At 42.0% G+C, this 20,311-nt stretch overlaps 1 protein-coding gene across 2 annotated transcripts in view; it reads right to left on the bottom strand.

The window, feature by feature from the left end:
• Positions 1-2,641: 2,641 nt before the first annotated feature.
• Positions 2,642-20,311, bottom strand: part of alad (aminolevulinate dehydratase) — a 34,209-nt gene continuing 16,539 nt past the window's right edge. For both annotated transcript variants that reach the window (XM_060913031.1, XM_060913032.1), the window contains exons 4-12: positions 17,097-17,193; positions 16,878-17,013; positions 16,679-16,762; positions 16,488-16,576; positions 13,926-13,981; positions 8,479-8,566; positions 8,306-8,392; positions 6,328-6,457; positions 2,642-3,622 (exon numbers count right to left, since the gene is read on the bottom strand). In XM_060913031.1, the coding sequence (XP_060769014.1) occupies positions 3,564-3,622; positions 6,328-6,457; positions 8,306-8,392; positions 8,479-8,566; positions 13,926-13,981; positions 16,488-16,576; positions 16,679-16,762; positions 16,878-17,013; positions 17,097-17,193 (826 nt within the window). In that variant the 3' untranslated portion in view covers positions 2,642-3,563. The remainder of the gene's footprint in view (positions 3,623-6,327; positions 6,458-8,305; positions 8,393-8,478; positions 8,567-13,925; positions 13,982-16,487; positions 16,577-16,678; positions 16,763-16,877; positions 17,014-17,096; positions 17,194-20,311) is intronic.

Below are 20,311 nucleotides of genomic sequence, written 5' to 3'. Positions count from 1 at the left end.
TTGCCAAATAAACAGAATGTAGAAATCTTTCTTTTCTAGTAGCGTTTGCTACCCAATATGATTTCGAGTTTGAAAAGAGTTTGCTAGCATGTCAGGTGGAGCTTCACTGACTAGCTAGCTTAATGTTAAACCACCATGATGGCACAGCATGCGTTCATTTTGTGAATTCACACTTCTGTCTTTGGTAACGGCGTTAGGTTTTGTAAGCGTTGTGGCAATAATACAACAATGCGTTGACAGAAAATGTACTTTTAATACTTCAGTATTTTTTAAAAGCAAGTACTTCAGTACTTTAACTTAAGTAAAAATTTGACTGGAGAACTTTCACTTGTATCGGAGTAACATTTGACCAGTGGGATCCGTACTTTGACTTAAGTAATGAAGTTGGGTACTTTGTCCACCTCTGATAAAACCTGTTAATGTATGAGGTAAAACCTAACTAAAAAAAAAGTGAAAAAGTATGTTTAATGTTTACAAACTGCTCCTGCCCTGCCTCTAGCACCACACAGTTCCTACACCACTCCTTTCACTGTACAGGAGCACGATGTCAGACGGGTGCTCCTGGCAGTGAACCCCAAGAAAGCTGCCGGCCCAGATGGTGTACCTGGTAAGGTGCTCAGAGCGTGCGCCCACCAGCTCGCCCCTACCTTCACCAGGATCTTTAACCTCTCCCTGGCTCAGGCAGTCATCCCGCCCTGCCTAAAATCTGCAACAATAATCCCAGTGCCGAAGAAGTCTCCCGTCACCAGCCTGAATGATTACCGTCCTGTGGCCCTCACCCTGGTAATCATGAAGTGCTTCGGGAGACTAGTTCTTCAGCACATCAAGGACCACCTCCCCCCAGACTTCGACCCCTACCAGTTCGCATATCGCACAAACAGATCCACAGAGGACGCCATCGCTGTAGCTCTCCACTCTGCGCTAAACCACCTGGAGCAGCAGCAGCAGAGCTACATCCACATACTCTTTGTGGATTACAGTTCAGCTTTTAATACAATAATCCCGGACATCCTTATTAGAAAACTGGACACTCTCGGCCTCCCCCCTCTCACATGTGCCTGGATAAAGGACTTTCTTACTAACCAGCCCCAGACTGTGAGACTTGGCCCCCACTTCTCCTCCACCCGCACGTTGAGCACCGGCTCTCCACAGGGCTGTGTGCTGAGCCCCCTCCTGTACTGCCTCTACACCCACGACTGTAGTTCGACCCACATCAACAACCTCATCGTCAAGTTTGCTGACGACACCACAGTGGTCGGACTCATCTCAAAGGGAGACGAGTCAGCCTACAGAGAGGAGGTCCTGAAGCTGGCAGCCTGGTGTTCAGAAAATAACCTCGCTCTGAACACCAAGAAAACCAAAGAGCCCATTATTGACTTCAGGAAGCACAGCACCGACCTAGCCCCCCTCTACATCAACAACGTGTATGTGGAGAGGGTCCACACCTTCCGGTTTCTCGGCGTCCTCATCTCCGCCGACATTTCCTGGTCAGTAAATATTACAGCAGTCATTAAGAAGGCTCAGCAGTGGCTACACTTCCGGAGAGTCCTCAGGAAGTACAACCTAAACTCCAATCTGCTGCTGACCTTCTACCACTCATCCATCGAGAGCCTGCTGACGTACTGTATTACAGTATGGTACGGCAGCTGCACTGCTGTAGACAGGGAGAGGCTCCAGAGGGTAGTTAAGGCAGCACAGAAGATCACTGGCTGCCCTCTCTCCTCCCTGATGGACATTTACACCTCCCGCTGCCTTAGCAGAGCTAAGAACATTATCAAGGACAACTCGCACCCTGGCTTTGATCTGTTCGACCTGTTGCCCTCAGAGAGGCGCTACAGGTGCATCAGGACAAAGACAAACCGTTTCAAAAACAGCTTCTTTCCAAAAGCCATAACCGCCCTGAACTCGGATATGCTCTGACTTTATAGTTTATTTATTTTACTATGTGACTCTCCTCGTGTAATAATTTATAATGTGCAGTACTTTATGAGGTGACTCTCTCTGTGCAATACCTCACTCCATAATGTGAAACACAACACATTCACCTCACCTCAGGACTGTGCACCTTACACACAACACATACACCTCTAGTCTGTGCACCTTACCTTACCTTGCAATACTTCATAAATGTGTAATATTTTATTTTATAATGTGACTCTCTCGTGCAATAATTTATAATGTGACTCTCTCTGTGCAATACTTTATATGTGCAATGAGCGATACCTCACTCCATAATGTGTAACACAACACATACACCTCAGGACTGTGCACCTTACCCCCCCTTTTTTTTCCCCCTTCCTCCCTCTCTCTCTCCACGTTGTTTGCACTGTTATTGGAGATGCTTTAATCTCATTGTACATGTGTATAGTGACAATAAAGGCGTTCTATTCTATTCTATAACCTAAAGTGAAAACTAAACTAAAGCTGATAACAGAGGAACGATATCAGACTGATCTGTATTATATTCAGAGAAAAGATTCTTTTTGTTCTTTTGTAAAGGAGGCTTCATCGCTGTTATAGTAATCGTTCATTGATCATTAATGTAAGTCTAACTGGTGAGTTGAACTTGAACGGCAGTCTCAGTAATGCTGCTCGTTTTCTCACCTAAACTGCTGCAAGATAAAAACAAGCGGAAATAATATGAACTTATTCCAGACGTGTTCTCAGGTTTATTTTTTACCAAGAAAATGAATGCCCTATTTCTTTAATCACAGCATAGAATAATAATAATAATAAAAAACATGAGACAGGAAGACAGTGAATAAACATCCTTTCTTCATTCAATCCATGAGTACTGGAGCTTTGCTACCATATAAATACTTGCAAGTGTCTCCAAACTCGACATATTTGTAGATTATCAGTATAATTATAATATAGAATATAGTATTTGTGGTGCAAGTATGTGATTTCCGTTGATTTCTACTGGGTTTATGCCTTACTTGTGTACTGAAAAAATACAAATGAAGGGTAAAACAAGGGCGGTGGTGCCAACTGACCTCTGTGTCACAACTGCGCTGCAAAGCCGAATCATTTCTGCTGTTTAATTGTGTACAGCAAGTGTATACAGATAGACTCCGGTGAGTGTATATTCAATACTAGATCCAAACTTATAGATGTTGGAATGGCTTTCTACTTGAGGTCCTGAATATCTACAAATATACCAGGCTATTTAATCACATTACAGAACAAAATTGTGTTTATTCCAGTGACAGAACTGACACAAAAACAACCGAACATGTAATTTGACATGTAAATAATTTGTAAATGATGTTGATTTTAGAAAGCCGGTCCTCAAACAGAAAAAGAGAGTAAGAAATTCACATAATAATCAAAGACGCATAATCAGCTGGCTGTTTTGAGGACATTTCAGTTTTCTAGATTTGATTTTTGATTAATGTTGCTCAATAACGATACACAGGATTAAGATGGCGTTTCTGCCCTAAAGTACAAGAATATAAAAATTATCCGCTCGATTACAGAATTCAGAGAATCCTTTCTTTATCGTGAACCTTTAATGCCCTTTGGAGTAAATCAGAACTAATCCATGAGAGCGGGTTGCCATGTCACTCGGTAAGCCACGTGAGCAGTTGAGGAGTGTAATACGTGATGATGACGTCGGCTCCTGGAAAGAAAAATGACAAGTATTCTTATTTAAGAAATGCTTTTGACTATTTTGTACACAAATACCCCAGACATCGAGGTACGACAGAGGTATGATATAAATAAATAAATAAATAAATAAATAAAAATCAGCCATCCCACATTTTCATCATCTCATTTATTTTTATTGCTGAGTGACATGTACTCTAACTACGTCTTTCTTTTTGTGCCATGGGACCAAGGGTACTGAACAGCGTGGAGCCAAATACAGTGCAGACCAATGTTTCATCAAACACAACCGTCACGGATTTGTCACGAATCAACACTCGAGCCATAAAGCCACCATTTTATAAAAACACTAGCTCACTAGGTTTGCTTTTAAAAAAAAAAAAAAAAGAGAGGAAAAAAACCCCACATGGATGAGAATCTCTTCAACTTTAGTGTAGTTACTCTCAGTCAACTTTCTCTTTTCAAAAAGCATTTTTATAATAAGAACAATTGAGTTTACAGGGTTTTTTTAACCAATATTTGGTTTAGTATTTAACACAAAATCCACCATCTCGATCCTAAATGACTTCCTAGTCACTATATACGCTCACTACATGGTGCTGAAGGATATACAGTATTTATTCTATCCACATTCACTGGGTACGAACAATCGTGCGCTCTGATTGGCTACTCTACTACTAGGATATCAGCTCATATACCATGAGTAGAGAAAAAGAAAATGGCGGAGCGTGTTGCTGAATCAACCGAAGACAAAATACAAACTCTACTCGAAAACAAAACCCCCCAAAAATACCAAAAAACCCAAAGCAACAAAACATGGAACAAAAATACTTGATGGAAAGAACGTTTCTTTTTTTATTTTTCAAGAATTATTATTAATCACATTTTTCACAAATTGCTCCTGTCATTTCACCGGTTTGTTAAACGGAAATGATTTTGTCGGACGTTTTATATAAAGTTTTGATTTATCGAATTTGCAAAAAATAAAAATAAAAATGCTCGGTTTCTCAAAATCCAGTGAACGTGGATAGAATAAAACAGTTATTCCACTCAATCTGGTCGTACATGGCTTATAGCCAACTTAGTGCTACGCTCCTCGTCGGCTATCAGCTCATGTACGACTCGATTTCATGGAATAACTGTTAAATATAGTCACATACTAGTATTTTCACCACATCTTTTCAAACTGAGGCCTCATAGAGCAAAGCTAGCTATAGCGCTATCCGCCCTCTTCCTCGTACCTGAGCTCACAGACGCCTGTGATTGGCTGGTGTTGCTGTGATTAACAGGAGAGACAGTACGCCACCCTTCCCCATTCCCGCCCAGAGACCATGGCCAGTTAATGTCCTTTGACAAAGTTTGTACGCAATGTTCTCTTTCGTGAAGGGAAGATTAAAGTATTGGCACCCTTGGCTGTAACTAGGTTGCTTTGTCTGCATTACAGCAAAGTTGCTCTGTACCATTTTCAGTCTCTCGTCCTGTAAAGTAAACAGACGGCACTTTGGAATAATGACGTAACAGAAATTAAGCTTATACGCCCATTTTTTGTAGCATTTTACCAACTACGTGGTTACATAACGAAGACTCAATGAGGTGATTATGGGTTGGTTCAAGGTTTCAGCGTACCACACTATAACCTCCAGAGAACGCGTCCTAGTCTCAAGGGTACTCAGATGTAATGGGAAACGGATACAGATCCTCAACTGCAGTACTGCTTCCAGATTAGTACACGGATATGGAAATGTGAAAAGTAAATAATCTCGAACAGTGCAAAGCTCAAAGTCTGAGGACTTTCCCACATTGGAAGGGTTACAGATTTATCTCAGACACTCGAGACTCCGGGCGGCACGGTGGTGTAGTGGTTAGCGCTGTCGCCTCACAGCAAGAAGGTCCTGGGTTCGAGCCCTGGGGCCGGCGAGGGCCTTTCTGTGTGCAGTTTGCATGTTCTCCCCGTGTCCGCGTGGGTTTCCTCCGGGTGCTCCGGTTTCCCCCACAGTCCAAAGACATGCAGGTTAGGTTAACTGGTGACTCTAAATTGACCGTAGGTGTGAATGTGAGTGTGAATGGTTGTCTATGTGTCAGCCCTGTGATGACCTGGCGACTTGTCCAGGGTGTACCCCGCCTTTCGCCCGTAGTCAGCTGGGATAGGCTCCAGCTTGCCTGCGACCCTGTAGAAGGATAAAGCGGCTAGAGATAATGAGATGAGATGAGACTCGAGACTCCGTAAAACGCCTCCTTGTATATCGTCCTGCATACAAGGATATGTGTAAACTGTTGCTATAGGAACAATAACAGATTAAAATGAGTGCATGGATATAAACCTTTGCACCCTTCTGATCAATCAAAATCCATTAAATCAGGGAATTTCATGCCGATAAACATGTAAAACTTGGATCTGAGGAGGATCGCAGTTGAGGGGTTCCATACCAAGTGAGATGATGTTCTTGGTTTTTTTTTTTTTAAAGAGAGGAAACTGTAGTCTGTGGTGATGTGGGACGTTAGCAGAAGTGAAACTTTTGACACAATAAAACGAACACATCTCTTCCTGTTAGTGTTCCTGTAACACTATTACACCAGGAGGAACCTTCTGAATCAACAGGTAACATGATTACAAAGTCACCAGAGATTCAATACAACAAGAAAACTTCACCAAATACGGCAAAAATGGTTAGGCTTTATGAACGAGTAAGTTACTCATCACATAGTAGTCTCTCTCACCTGCCCGTCGGAAAGCGGTCATGGCTTCCAGGACGGCTGTACGCAGGTCAAAAGCGCCGGCCTGGGCTCCGTGCCACAGCATTGCAAACTCTCCGGACACGTTGTACACCGCCAGCGGGTGTGTCGGGTGCTGGACAGGAGGACGGCAATATAAATGTAAAAAAAAAAAAAAATCTTTCATACAACGTCAATGTAAACATGTGCCCTGGAAATCTGAAAGCTACTTTTTTTGGCAATGAAACCAAATCAAAGCATCCTCTGCATTCCACTTATTAAAGGAATACTCCAACGATGTTCAACTTAATCACCGTCTCCTGTATCTGTAGTGTCTGTGTGATTATCATAGATGAGAACTGAAACATTTCTCTGGAATAAGAAAAGAGCAGAATCCTGTTTACTCCAAGTTCACCTTATAATGGAAGTCTAAGGGCAGTTGTTGAATCCTGTTGAAACGATTTATGTGAAATGTATTTCTGTCGACGTTTTAACATATAAATTAAACTCTAAATCTGTACAAATCACGTTTTCCAGACAGAAGAATTAATGGAGAATTGAAGGCAATTTTTTTTAATGATCAAAATTCTATTTCTCATTTTATTAAATATCGGAATGCATTTTTGATCGCTATTGTGTCACTGCTGTAGCAAATTATGAGTGTTTGAAATATGCTCTGTAATATATCAGTCCATATGTCAAAGCGATGGCCGTAAATGAGATTCGTTGAGACCTGTGCGAGACATCGTAGGATGGAAGTAAAACGTACAGCGGAAATCAAAGTGACCGACATCTGCCAACATTGTCAAAAGATGCGCATGCCTGGGGGCGTCGTGGCTCAGGTGGATAAGGCGCCATACCATAAATCCGGGGACCCGGGTTCGACTCCAGCCCGAGGTCATTTCCCGATCCCTCCCCGTCTCTCTCCTACTCATTTCCTGTCTCTACACTGTCCTATCCAATAAAAGGTGGAAAAAGCCCCAAAAAAATCTTAAAAAAAAAAAAAAAAGACGCGCATGCCCTCTTTCGAATGCTGACATAATCAAGCCGGAAGTTTTGTTCATTTTGATAGCGATCAGGAAAGTTTGAAAAAAGTAGGCAGTAATCATCATTTTAAACTCGTTTTTGTGCAATATTTCGTTTGGAAAACAGTTTTCAAAATGGCGGCACTGACACCTGGCTGACACTTCACGTTTTGAAGTCTCGCACAAGTCTCGTGAAGATCGCGCGGATAAGCGACGCCTGCCGTGGACCAAACGAACTAAATTCAACATGGCTAAAAACCGAACAGGCCGATAAGTATAATATTTAATTGCAATTAGTTGCCAATACGAGTCACGATATAAGGTTACTAAAACCGAAAATGTAATTGAATAACACGTCAATTAAGAAATAAAGCAAGTTTAAAAATGACTTCAGTTCTCCTTTAATGGTTATGTTGTTGCTGTTGTGTGCATTTGATGCCACAAAACCTTTGGAAAAAAAGTAAGTATTTAGAATTAATTTAATTTAATTTATTTACTAGAATTTTCTAAGAAAAAAGGCTAAAATTAGAATATTTTCCTAATTCCTAATCTGCTCAGTGTTCGAGTGTGAAACGTTTAGATTTGACGTTGTTATATATTTATGTATTCAGTGCTTATTGACACATTTCGACAACTGCCCTTAGGATTTCTATTGCAAATGAGATCGTAGGAAATGTTTTTGATTTTCTTCTCAGTCCAGGGAAAGGTGTCGAAATTCTTAGCTGTGGTATACACACGTACGCTACAGATACAGTAAATAAAGGCTGAATTGAAAAACACCGGAGTACCCCTTTAATCACTTTGTACCATAACCTCCAAAATTCAATTCAATTCAATTCAAGACTGATATAAAATCAAACAACCTACTGCAGGACACATCCACTGAAAACAACTTCGCCTGAACTATTATACATAAATAATCTTCATGCTTGTGGTGACTGTCTGCCAGAAATACACACCTTATCCTTAACCTCCCTCAGAATATCAAGGTAAGGCAGCCCAGGTTTCACCATCAGCATATCGGCGCCTTCTTTTACGTCTCGCTCCTGCAGCAGCATGAAAACAGCGTATGTAGTTGTTCATCATCACCCTAAACTTTCAAAGACGTTTTATTTTTATCTGATTTACGTACACAAGCTCGCAATGCAAGTCCTCGGGCACCAGGGGGCAGCTGATAGCATCGCCTGTCTCCGAAAGCCGGCTTGGATTGAGCGGCATCTCTGTAAGAATTACGTTTGGTTTCTAAATAAACCACATCACAGTGGAAGAGGAGGGGCAAACACATTTTATATATTTAACACAGGAGCTTGGCAGTTTAACAGCAGATTGCGCAAAACCTACCAACCTGATTTCCATGAAACTTGGTGGAAGGGTGTAGCATGGGCCTAGGAAGAACCCTTTACATTTTGGAGTGGATCCGAGTCAGGGGGCCGATCCATAAATTAAATTTAGTTTTGCTGTCGTTGTAAGATACTGGTGGAAGTCTGTGCTCAATAGTGCTATACGTCTTAAAATCCAGTAGATGGCAGTAAAGTTCAACAGTGAAAAACATAATCGGTGTAGAACTACGACGACTCCGTATCGTAATCCACATTCACGGGTACCAGTAATCCTCTGGGATATACATGTCGACACCTAATTCTAATAGTTTTGGAAATTTATCCAGACATATAAAATGGTTGCGGTTGCAGATTTGCACATCATAGAAGACTCGACTATTATCCTTGGCGGAGGTCTGTGCTCTCCGAGTGCCTTTCTAGTTGTGAATACGAAATCAGATCTGTCGATGCGTGTCCGACTCAGCTGTTACTCAATAAGCATGTTGTGGCAGCGAGGGTGTGGTCACGTGTCGGCTGTGAAAAACAATGAGTCAGGTCGAACCAGTAGGTAACATGTGACGAGTCTGTCTCTAATTACTGGCTGTCTACTAGCGTGTGTCTTTCAGAAGGCCAGTAACGAGAGCGAGCGAGAGCTGTGTCCTGCAATCTGCGCGTGTGGGTAGAGATAGAGACACGGAAAAGTGAACGTTAGAAATAAAAGTGCACCTTGGATCGTCGCGCCTGTCTCCAGTTCCTTGTTCATCCCAGCATAAACATTGTCACATATGTATATGTTACAGGTCAGTTGGAATTTTTCAACTGAGGTTAGGATTTTTAACCCAGTTCATAATTTGCTACTTGTATTAGGGAGACTAGGGTTTGGTTTAGGGTTTGGATTTGGAAAGACTTTGTATTTTAAACTACTTGATGACGTAATAAGACTGGACTCATTAATAAGTTCAAAATATATAATATAATTCCTCCCATTGCAATTGTTGCTGGGCTGGTGGTTACAGTGTTGGGTTAAGAATCAGAAGGTTCTGAGTTCAAATCCTGGTTAAATATGAAAAAAGATATTTAAAAAACACTTATTAGGTAGGCAGACAGACAAGAGGAAATACTAGGTTGGTGTAGACACAGAGGAAGTGGACGGAAGAAAGAGAGACAAAATAAGTAAGTGATGGAAAAATCCCTTTTAAGAATCTTAGATAATCCAAAATTTTACAGAGGTTGGAAATTATGAACTAGGTTAAAAATTTTAACCCAGGTCAATTTAAAAAAAAAAAAAGCATAAGGTTGAAATTTTTTGACCTGTAACATATGTTATAATACATAGGGCCAAATTACTCAATTCTGATTGGTCAATCAAGAAGGGCTTTTTTTCCTTAACAGGGGGCCGTATTTCTGAAATGCTATTGGCTAGTCAGTCGCTTGGTTACAAAAATTAGCAAATTTTGTCAACAAAATGGCTGACTCTGCAATGCCGCGTTTCGCTATATTTGACGAAGAAATGATAAACCAATTGAAAGCTGCAAGCGAAAATGAAAATACCAAAAAAAGTACGCATTTTTGGCTTTCCGTGTTTAAAAAATGGGCCGCAGAAAGACAAATAAACGACTCTCTAGTGGCGTATGAATGCTGTGAGTTAGACAAGGTGCTATCGCAGTTTTATGCAGAAGTGAGGAAAGAAAATGGGGAAAACTACGAACCAGACTCTCTTAAAGTAATGCAGGCAGCATTGGATCGGCATCTGAGACGAGAGAAATATCTGGGATCGATCCTGAAAGATGTAAATCCTCGTGTCGTGTCGCCATGTCATGATGAAAGACGCTTTAGAAACTGATTCAAACGTGCAAGATAGTCTTGCACCCTGATTGGTTCAGAAAACGTGAATGACAAATGTCGTGAACTTGAATGGCTTCCGAAGTAAGAATTTGGCCCTATATATTATAAACAAGTAATTGTATGGTTCCGTGTAAAATTAAGAATCAATTTCACTCGTGATTTCAAAGTTTCGAAATTGCCCTCGTCGTTTTCAAAACTTCGATATCGCTCGTGAAATTAATCCTTAATTTTACTCGGACCCATACGATTACCTATACAAATATCCATCCACCCATTATCCATAATCGCTTATCCTGTGCGGGGTCGCAGGCGAGCTGGAGCCTATCCCAGCTGACTATGGGCGAGAGGCGGGGTACACCCTGGACAAGTCGCCAGGTCATCACAGGGCAACACATAGACACAGACAACCATTCACACTCACATTCACACCTACAGTCAATTTAGAGTCACCAGTTATCCTAAACTGCATGTCTTTAGACTGTAGAGGAAACCCATGCAGACACGGGGAGAACATGCAAACTCCGCACAGAAAGGCCCCCATCAGCCACTGGGCTCAAACCCAGAACCTTCTTACTGTGAGGCGACAGTTCTAACCACTACACCACCGTGCCACCACATATATACTGTATATGTATATGGGTCTGTCTCAGAAACTGGGTACTGTGGGGGTCCCCTAGCCTAGTAAACTAGACCCAACCGCCTAGCGGCCAAAAATATTTTTGCCTAGCGAATAGGTCTAGCCTCGCACCATATAAACAAAAACACCCCGGGCATCAAATCGTGCCCGCCAATCACAACGCAAGGTTTTTGTTTGGATTCTTTGGGCGGGCTTTTGCAGGAATGACGACAAAGCTGCGCGACGCTGGAGAAAGTGCAACAGGAAAGATGGCTACGGGCTAGTGAACAGCGCGCGTTTGACTCCGCTTTGGAATCAGTTTTAGAAGAATTAGACTTGGAGTTTTCGTTGAAACATGAGCAGGAAGAGGCTCTCCGCTCATTCCTTTTCAAGAAGGACGTTTTCGCTGTTTTGCCGACCGGCTATGGCAAAAGTCTGATCTACCAGCTGGCTCCGCTCGTAACCAAAAGGATGGGGCTAGTTTGTGCAGTACGAAGAATTAATAAACAGCTTTGAAACATTACTTTTTAATTGTTTCTTATTTTCCCGTTATTTTAAATTTAAGGGAAATTATTTCACCAAACACCACTAAATAAAAACTCTCAAAAACAGTTTAAGCAAACCCTTTAAAAACACTTGGAAAAAAATGTGTATGTGGTACAGACTCCAAACTTGTGGTCATTATCTCCAAACGTCTTAATATCTAGAACCTGTTTATTAATTAATACGCATTTTGAAAAATTATTTCATTTCAAGGTCTCCCCCACTGCTTTCTGTCGCTCTGACTACGTCACAGTCACTGTTGCGCTGATTGGTCAGAAAGTTGGCCTATACGCACAGAGACAGTTTGAAAGACAGCGGGTTGTTCCTCCTACCCGCTTCGGAAATGTCTACGGATCGAGGCCAGACTAAATATTCACATTTAGTCTGGCTTGCCAGGCTAGGGGTCCCCCACTAAATATACTCACAGTCAATAAACTATACGGTTTTGAATGGTGATGATGGTTTTAATTTGAAATAAAATGATGAAAGAAATAATACAGATAAAACTAAATCTTTGATGTGAATACTCTATTCAGAATTTGGCAAAAATTCTGCATATTTGTGGAAAAATGGTGGCTTGATCTGGGACATGATAAACGGTTGACTACATCGCATTCCCTTAAAAAGGTTGTAGTCCACTGAAAAGTCTACAGTTATCACTAATTGTATTTTAAGTTGTAACTTTATACACCTAAGGATTGGTGCGCTCACAGAATAATCATAACCGTAATAAAACATCACGCAAAATATTTCATCACCGTTGTAACTCCATTTTCCGCAGACCCAAAACCAATACGATCGTGTGTTTTGATCTAAACGGAAAGCCTCAGGGTCAAGGTCACGACCTCACCAAAAGTAGTAACTTAAAATCACTACGCCATAGAAAAATCTAGTTATAAATCTGCGATTTTGTTTTTTAAAACGAAAGCTGAAAGTTAGGTATAGAATATGTTTCTTACAGAATATGTTATGATGGTAGCTGGTCTTGTATGAATTTCTGAGCTATAAAATGAGTTGTGGTCTATTTTTTACCGTAGCGTGTTATTTGTGTGCGGGGAAGGACACACATTAACAATTTGCATGTGTAGAATCGAATTTTCCACTCCAACAGTTAGAAGTTGATCGCGCTTCCATTTGCGGTCTTTCTGTTACGCGAGTGATCTGTTCGGACGTTATCACTGAAAAGGTGAGTTTTGACAGTTTTATTTTGTTTTAGTCTGGCAGTATAAGGCAGCAGAATGTTTGTTTCTTTTTCATCTTACTTTCATATTTCGTAATGTTTGCGTATTTTTGGCCAATATTTTGCGACCATGGTCAATTTAGATCGAATTTTTGATAGAATCTACAGCCAGTCATTTTACCCCGCCCCCGCCTCGCGCTCCGTCCGGTGCGGTAGTGATGTCCCGTTGCCCGCGTGCCGCAGCAGAGACCCGCGCGACCTTCAGCTGGTACAGTCGCTGTTCTTTTACCACCGCCGTTATTCTCATCTTTCCGGTGTGTTCTTGATTTTTCCATTGTGTCCTATTTCACCATATCAAATACCCAAACTGCATCATATTATTCATATTTAAGTGAATAATCAATTCAGTCATCATAACTTGGCATTTTTAACCCAAGCAATCAAAAAGAGGAAATTTATTCAATGTTTTCACTCATCTGTGAAGGAGCGGCTTTAATTCTTCATGATGGAGTTATTTTAGATGTAAATCAATTTTACAAAAGCATTTGAATTGTAATCAAAAAGATTTTCCACAGTGGAGGCCAGATAAAGCAAGATACTATCTTTATTCTTATTAAACATGACAAAAGAAACCTTGAGTGTTAGGTAAATGCAAAAAAAAATAGTAAAATTAGAAAATGTATTTTTTGACCATAATGTCCCAAATGAGAGACCAGTTTCTGAGACGGACCCATATATAGATCAGTTAACTATATTTATTAGGGAGTTAATAGTTTAAAAGAAAAAAAGGGGGAAAAAGCAGTTCTACAGCAAAATTAACGGTAATTATAATTGAACAATAATTTCAAATACTGTTTGTTTGCTTTTCTCTCTTGTGCCGCAGTCACACCTTTTGCTCTTTGCCGTATTTCTGTGCGTGCGTTACGGTTTACGGTCGCTTGTTTGCAAGGGGTCGTAGAATAATAACTATAAGAACTATAAGTTTTCAGACTTGATGGGGAAGTTAGAACAGCTCCGAGTTAGATGATGAAATTGCATCAGAACACAAAAATAGCTGTATAGTATATGAGAGGTACCTGAACGGCCCGTAATAACAGGAAGCAAACTTGGCACTGTAGCTCAGCACTGAAACCTGGGGAGGAAAAGTGATTTCATCAGCTGCAAAAGACATCTTCTGATAGTTTTTTTTTTTTATACGTGTAGACTGAATACTATACATTCATCCATTATCTCTAGCCGCTTTATCCTGTTCTACAGGGTCGCAGGCAAGCTGGAGCCTATCCCAGCTGACTACGGGCGAAAGGCGGGGTACACCCTGGACAAGTCGCCAGGTCATCACAGGGCTGACACAGAGACAAACAACCATTCACACTCACATTCACACCTACGGTCAATTTAGAGTCACCAGTTAACCTAACCTGCATGTCTTTGGACTGTGGGGGAAACCGGAGCACCCGGAGGAAACCCACGCGGACACGGGGAGAACATGCAAACTCCGCACAGAAAAGCCCCCTTCGGCTACTGGGCTCAAACCCAGAACCTTCCTACCGTGAGGCGACAGCGCTAACCACTACACCACCGTGCCACCCCTAGACCGAATACTAATTGTTGATCATTAATGTTATTTATTGACTAATTGTTGTACTAACACCTTTAATTATTTATCTTCACCATAATACTTTTAAAAGTGTTAATCTAATACTGTATCTTTTTAATTTCTTCATCCTAGGGCAGGCGATATTATATATCTGTGTCAAAAATCAGATTCCTTTTTATTTTTATATTTTAAAAAAAGGGGCGGCACGGTGGTGTAGTGGTTAGCGCTGTCGCCTCACAGCAAGAAGGTCCGGGTTCGAGCCCCGTGGCCGGCGAGGGCCTTTCTGTGTGGAGTTTGCATGTTCTCCCCGTGTCCGCGTGGGTTTCCTCCGGGTGCTCCGGTTTCCTGGTGACTTGTCCAGGGTGTACCCCGCCTTTCACCCGTAGTCAGCTGGGATAGGCTCCAGTTTGCCTGCGACCCTGTAGAACAGGATAAAGCGGCTACAGATGAGATGAGATTAGATTTTTTAAAAAAAGGTTCAAACGTATTTCTAAAAAAGCAAATTAAAAAATATTTAACACTCTAAAAGGAGAAAACAAATCTATAGAAATGAGAATTTTACAGTAAAATGTCACATCAGCTACTTTGAATATGTTATTAAATTAAAAAAACAACAACAATTTTTCTTTTTACAACTTCTCACAACAAAATGTATTACAATATCAATATTTTATCATTTCATGAAGCTCAGTTATATCCTACTACATTCTTCTACATAGCAGCTATTGTTTTATTCTTTGTCGAATTTTATCTTTTATCTAAAGCATTTTGAGTCAAAATATCAATAAAAGGTCACTCGAGACAAAATATGTCATGGGTGAATCTGGAAACCAGAACGTCAAGGACGTAGTCGCTCATCTGGCCTTCCATCAAAACAACCATGACGACCAAAACATCAAACAGAACTGAAATGTGACGATGTGAGAGAGGACCAACCTCCGCGACTAACTGTTTACAACAGGAACATCAACAAAGGACTAAATTTTGTTCCCTGAAGGAAGATCGACCCAAAACATCGATCAGAACTGGAACTGGGTGACATATCTGTGAAGATACTCAGTCATCCAGGTACATAGTAATCTGTGGTTGGTAGAAGAAAGCAACTGGACTTGCTTGAAAAGTCTTGAAGACGTTTCGCCTCTCGTCCGAAAGGCATCCTCAGTTCTGTCTGTCCAATGGGGAGTATCAAGTATTTATCCTCTCATGGATCATCATAGAATCCGAATCCGAATGCTGATGGCTGCATTGTAGGTGGCTAATAAATGTCACAGACCCCACCTCTGTTCAGTGATGGTCGTTCCAAGTTGACAAAATGAACGATCCTCTCTGGCAAGATGTCTGCCAGTTTTCTGGAAGTCCTCTCATACTCCCGCACCAGTCGAAGGGAACTCATCCCAAAGTGCGTAGAAACATATCTGTGAAGATACTCAGTCGTCCAGGTACATAGTAATCTATGGTTGGTAGAAGAAAGCAACTGGAACTGGGTGAGAACTGCGAGAGGAGATACAGTTCTAATGAGACGTCCCAAAACTTGTTAAGGTGAGCAGTCCGTTAGCAAAAATTTGACAAAACAACGACCAAGTGTAGTGCAGAAGGTCGAGTTTTTTCAAATAAAACAATCAGAACTGAAATCCATTGAGAACTGAAGGACGGAGGGAGGAGATACGATTTAAGTGAAAATAAACAAACAGGGAAACCAACGAGCAAACGACCAAGCTTTGTTCCTCAAGGGAAGATCGACCCAAAACATCGATCAGAACTGAAATCAGACAGAAGATAAAAATCTAGTGAGAGACCTGGAAAATTCGTTAATTTGGCCTAATTAGTAGCTCGTTAGCAAGAAATCTGACGAAACAGCAACCGAGTTTGGTGAGGAGTGATGAGCTCTTTCAAACAAAGCAATCGGAACGGAAATCCGTGGAGAACTGACGGAGGAGATACGATTTAATTTAATTGTGGATGACGGACGCTACGCCATGGTAACAGCTCATCGGCCTTATGGACAGGTAAGCTTATAAGAGCTGTGAGCTTTGACAGTTACCTTGTTGCCGAGATCATTGGATATGAGCGCTTGCTTAATTGCTGCAATCCGTCCGTCCATCATGTCAGACGGTGCGATAATGTGGCAACCTGGATAGCCAGAGAGATGTAGACGAAAATAATAATAATAATAATAATAATAATAATAATGAGAGATCCAGGTATAACAGTTCCAACGTTTTTGAAACTAACCAGCACGTGCGTACACCAACGCCACCTCTGCCAGTCTCATACAACTTGCTGCGTTATCCAGAGTGCCATCTTCACGCAGGATCCCTTTAGAGGGGAGAGAGAGAGAGAGAGAGAGAGAGAGAGAGTGTCAGATCTTTTACAATCACCACACAGGGACAGCTCATCACACTGTTCACACAATGAAGGAACCCATGCTGACCACAGTGACCGTGTGACGTGTAAGGACAGAGACACACATCACAAGCCAGCACCAGATTCGGGAACAGAGCTCGCAGTTTCTTCACAGCTTGAACAGCAGGAGTGTCATCAGTGTCAGCCCCAGAGCCTCGCTCATCCTGAAGGAAAAAGCATTCGATCAGGATCTTTAGAAATGCCATAAAATCCTGACAGTGTAACGGAAAACCCTTTCTCTACGCACCTTTGCGATTTTGGCAGGAACTCCAAAAATCAGCACGCACTTCAAGCCCTTTTCCACAAGCGGACGCAGCATACTTTCGAGCTTATTAATACCGTATCTGCAATCAATGACGTGTAATACAGGGTTATTATTCAACTAAATCATCGTGCTTCATAGGTTAATGTATTCCCTGCTCTGGCACACGAGAAAACTAGAGCCTTTTTGGTATAATTAAAAAAAATACATTCAACAGGCTAACTCGTTTATCGACCTGGATACGAATAGATTTATTCGTAGGAATGTTTACGCAAGAAATTGGGTCTCATTCTCATCTCATTATCTCTAGCCGCTTTATCCTTCTACAGGGTCGCAGGCAAGCTGGAGCCCATCCCAGCTGACTACGGGCGAAAGGCGGGGTACACCCTGGACAAGTCGCCAGGTCATCACAGGGCTGACACATAGACACAGACAACCATTCACACTCACATTCACACCTACGGTCAATTTAGAGTCACCAGTTAACCTAACCTGCATGTCTTTGGACTGTGGGGGAAACCGGAGCACCCGGAGGAAACCCACGCAGACACGGGGAGAACATGCAAACTCCGCACAGAAAGGCCCTCGCCGGCCACGGGGCTCGAACCCGGACCTTCTTGCTGTGAGGCGACAGTGCTAACCACTACACCACCATGCCGCCATGATGTTTACATTTCTTTAAGAACTAATTTCTTTATAGACAGGTCTCTGTCTGGATCTCACTCCTAGACGCAATTTCCAAGTCTCTATCAGTATTCGGACCGTACTTGGCTGCACACCTAGTTCTGGTAGGTTTGATGATGACATCGCAAACGAGACCGTTGATGACGGTGTAGCTCACTCTGGCCCCGTCTAGTCCAGAAGGAACGATCTAAAGTAAGCCACTTTGCGCAATAAATGTCGCAAGCTATATATAGAAGCTAGGGCGGCAGGGTGGTGTAGTGGTTAGCGCTGTCGCCTCACAGCAAGAAGGTCCGGGTTCGGGCCCCGTGGCCGGCGAGGGCCTTTCTGTGCGGAGTTTGCATGTTCTCCCCGTGTCCGCGTGGGTTTCCTCCGGGTGCTCCGGTTTCCCCCACAGTCCAAAGACATGCAGGTTAGGTTAACTGGTGACTCTAAATTGACCGTAGGTGTGAATGTGAGTGTGAATGGTTGTCTGTGTCTATGTGTCAGCCCTGTGATGACCTGGCGACTTGTCCAGGGTGTACCCCGCTTTTCGCCCGTAGTCAGCTGGGATAGGCTCCAGCTTGCCTGCGACCCTGCAGAACAGGATAAAGCGGCTAGAGATAATGAGATATAGAAGCTATATACACCCTCGGAATACCGACCTATTTGCCAGAAAGACTCCAAAATGGCGAGGAACTGACTGAGAAGAAGCGATTTTTGTTGAACTACTCATTAAGGCTTAATTAATCATTAATAATTGTAATGAAGCAAATCTGGGTAGAAGTTATATGCACCCTAGGCACCCCTACCTTCATGCTAGAAAGAATCAAAATCAGTGAAGAATCGAGAGAGAAGAAGAGATGTGTGTGGGAACTGCTCGTTAGGGCTTAATTAGTCCATATCTTCATTATTAATTGCAATTATGCAAATTTGTGTAGAAGCTATATGCAGCCCAGGCAGACCTACCTTCCTGGCAAAAAGAATAAAAACCGGTGAAGAATTCAGAGAGAAGAAGCGATTTTCATGAAATGTGGACGACACTAGACGGACAGACGACGGACAACACATGATGGCATAAACTCATCACCTGTCGGCCGGATGAGCTAATAATACTCTTCTTAGGGTTTGATAAAAACTCCTTTCTATATACTTCCATAGAATACTTTCATTTATTACTATATTATTTGTATTATTTATATTTACATAAATCACGTGTAAATGAGGTATGAAGACCCTTTATGAAAGGTATTCAAGCGCCGTCTCTGTCTGCATGAATTACGGTACGCTGAGGCCTTAACGTACTGTATATATGATAAGCTCCTTAGAGCTGGGGAAACCATTTTAAAGGCCCCGTCCCACAATACCGATAACTATAACTATAACGATAACTATAAGTAAATCAGTCCCCTGTAGTTTATGCGGTCGGTGCTCACACCAGACCAATAACCTACATACCTATAGCCCAGGCCTGGGTTTATCCGCATCAGTGCGATTGCTTCTGGAGCCATTTTTCCAGCCCCGGACCTGATCCGATAAAACATCTGACCAATCAGGTAATTGTTTACATGTGACGTTGTCTGAGCACGTGCTATTTTCCCCGGGCGTCTTTGTTGCATCATGAAGTCACGGATTCACGGAAAATAAAAAAATATAATACAAAGCACGGATCTTTTATTCACGGATGTGATTTTTCTGTGAAATATCAATAGTAAATTAATAAACAGGGGCGGCACGGTGGGGTAGTGGTTAGCGCTGTCGACTCACAGCAAGAAGGTCCTGGGTTCGAGCCCCGTGGCCGGCGAGGGCCTTTCTGTGCGGAGTTTGCATGTTCTCCCCGTGTCCGCGTGGGTTTCCTCCGGGTGCTCCGGTTTCCCCCACAGTCCAAAGACATGCAGGTTAGGTTAACTGGTGACTCTAAATTGACCGTAGGTGTGAATGCGAGTGTGAATGGTTGTCTGTGTCTATGTGTCAGCCCTGTGATGACCTGGCGACTTGTCCAGGGTGTACCCCGCCTTTCGCCCGTAGTCAGCTGGGATAGGCTCCAGCTTGCCTGCAACCCTGTAGAAGGATAAAGCGGCTAGAGATAATGAGATGAATGAGAAATTAATAAACATATAAATGCAGGCAAGATATTTTAATTATGAACTTCGGCAGTCCAAACATTGAATTGCTTTAGACTTCTTAATTTTTTTTATCCGTGATGGATCATCCGTATGAAATTGGTAACCAAGCCGTAATATCCTGAAACGTCCGTGAGTAATCCGTAATGCGTGATGCATCCGTATTAAAATCTGTATCCACTCTGTATTTTGTATCCTTTTTTATTATATTTCCGTAATCCGTGACCTATCCGTATTTAGAACCTGTAGAGTGTGTACATGGGTTGTTTTGAAGTCCAAGCTATACAGTATGACCCGGAATAACGTGCTACTACTTGGAAAAAACTTCCATGATTATTCCTAAATTTCATGCGTTTATTTCCCTGAGTGTCAGGACCAAGTGATATTATAGTCGGGGTCATAGTTGTGGTGTTTCTG

Source organism: Neoarius graeffei, chromosome 28 (genome assembly GCF_027579695.1).
Source record: "Neoarius graeffei isolate fNeoGra1 chromosome 28, fNeoGra1.pri, whole genome shotgun sequence".
Taxonomy (NCBI): domain Eukaryota; kingdom Metazoa; phylum Chordata; class Actinopteri; order Siluriformes; family Ariidae; genus Neoarius; species Neoarius graeffei.
This window is presented reverse-complemented; position numbering and strand designations above follow the sequence as displayed.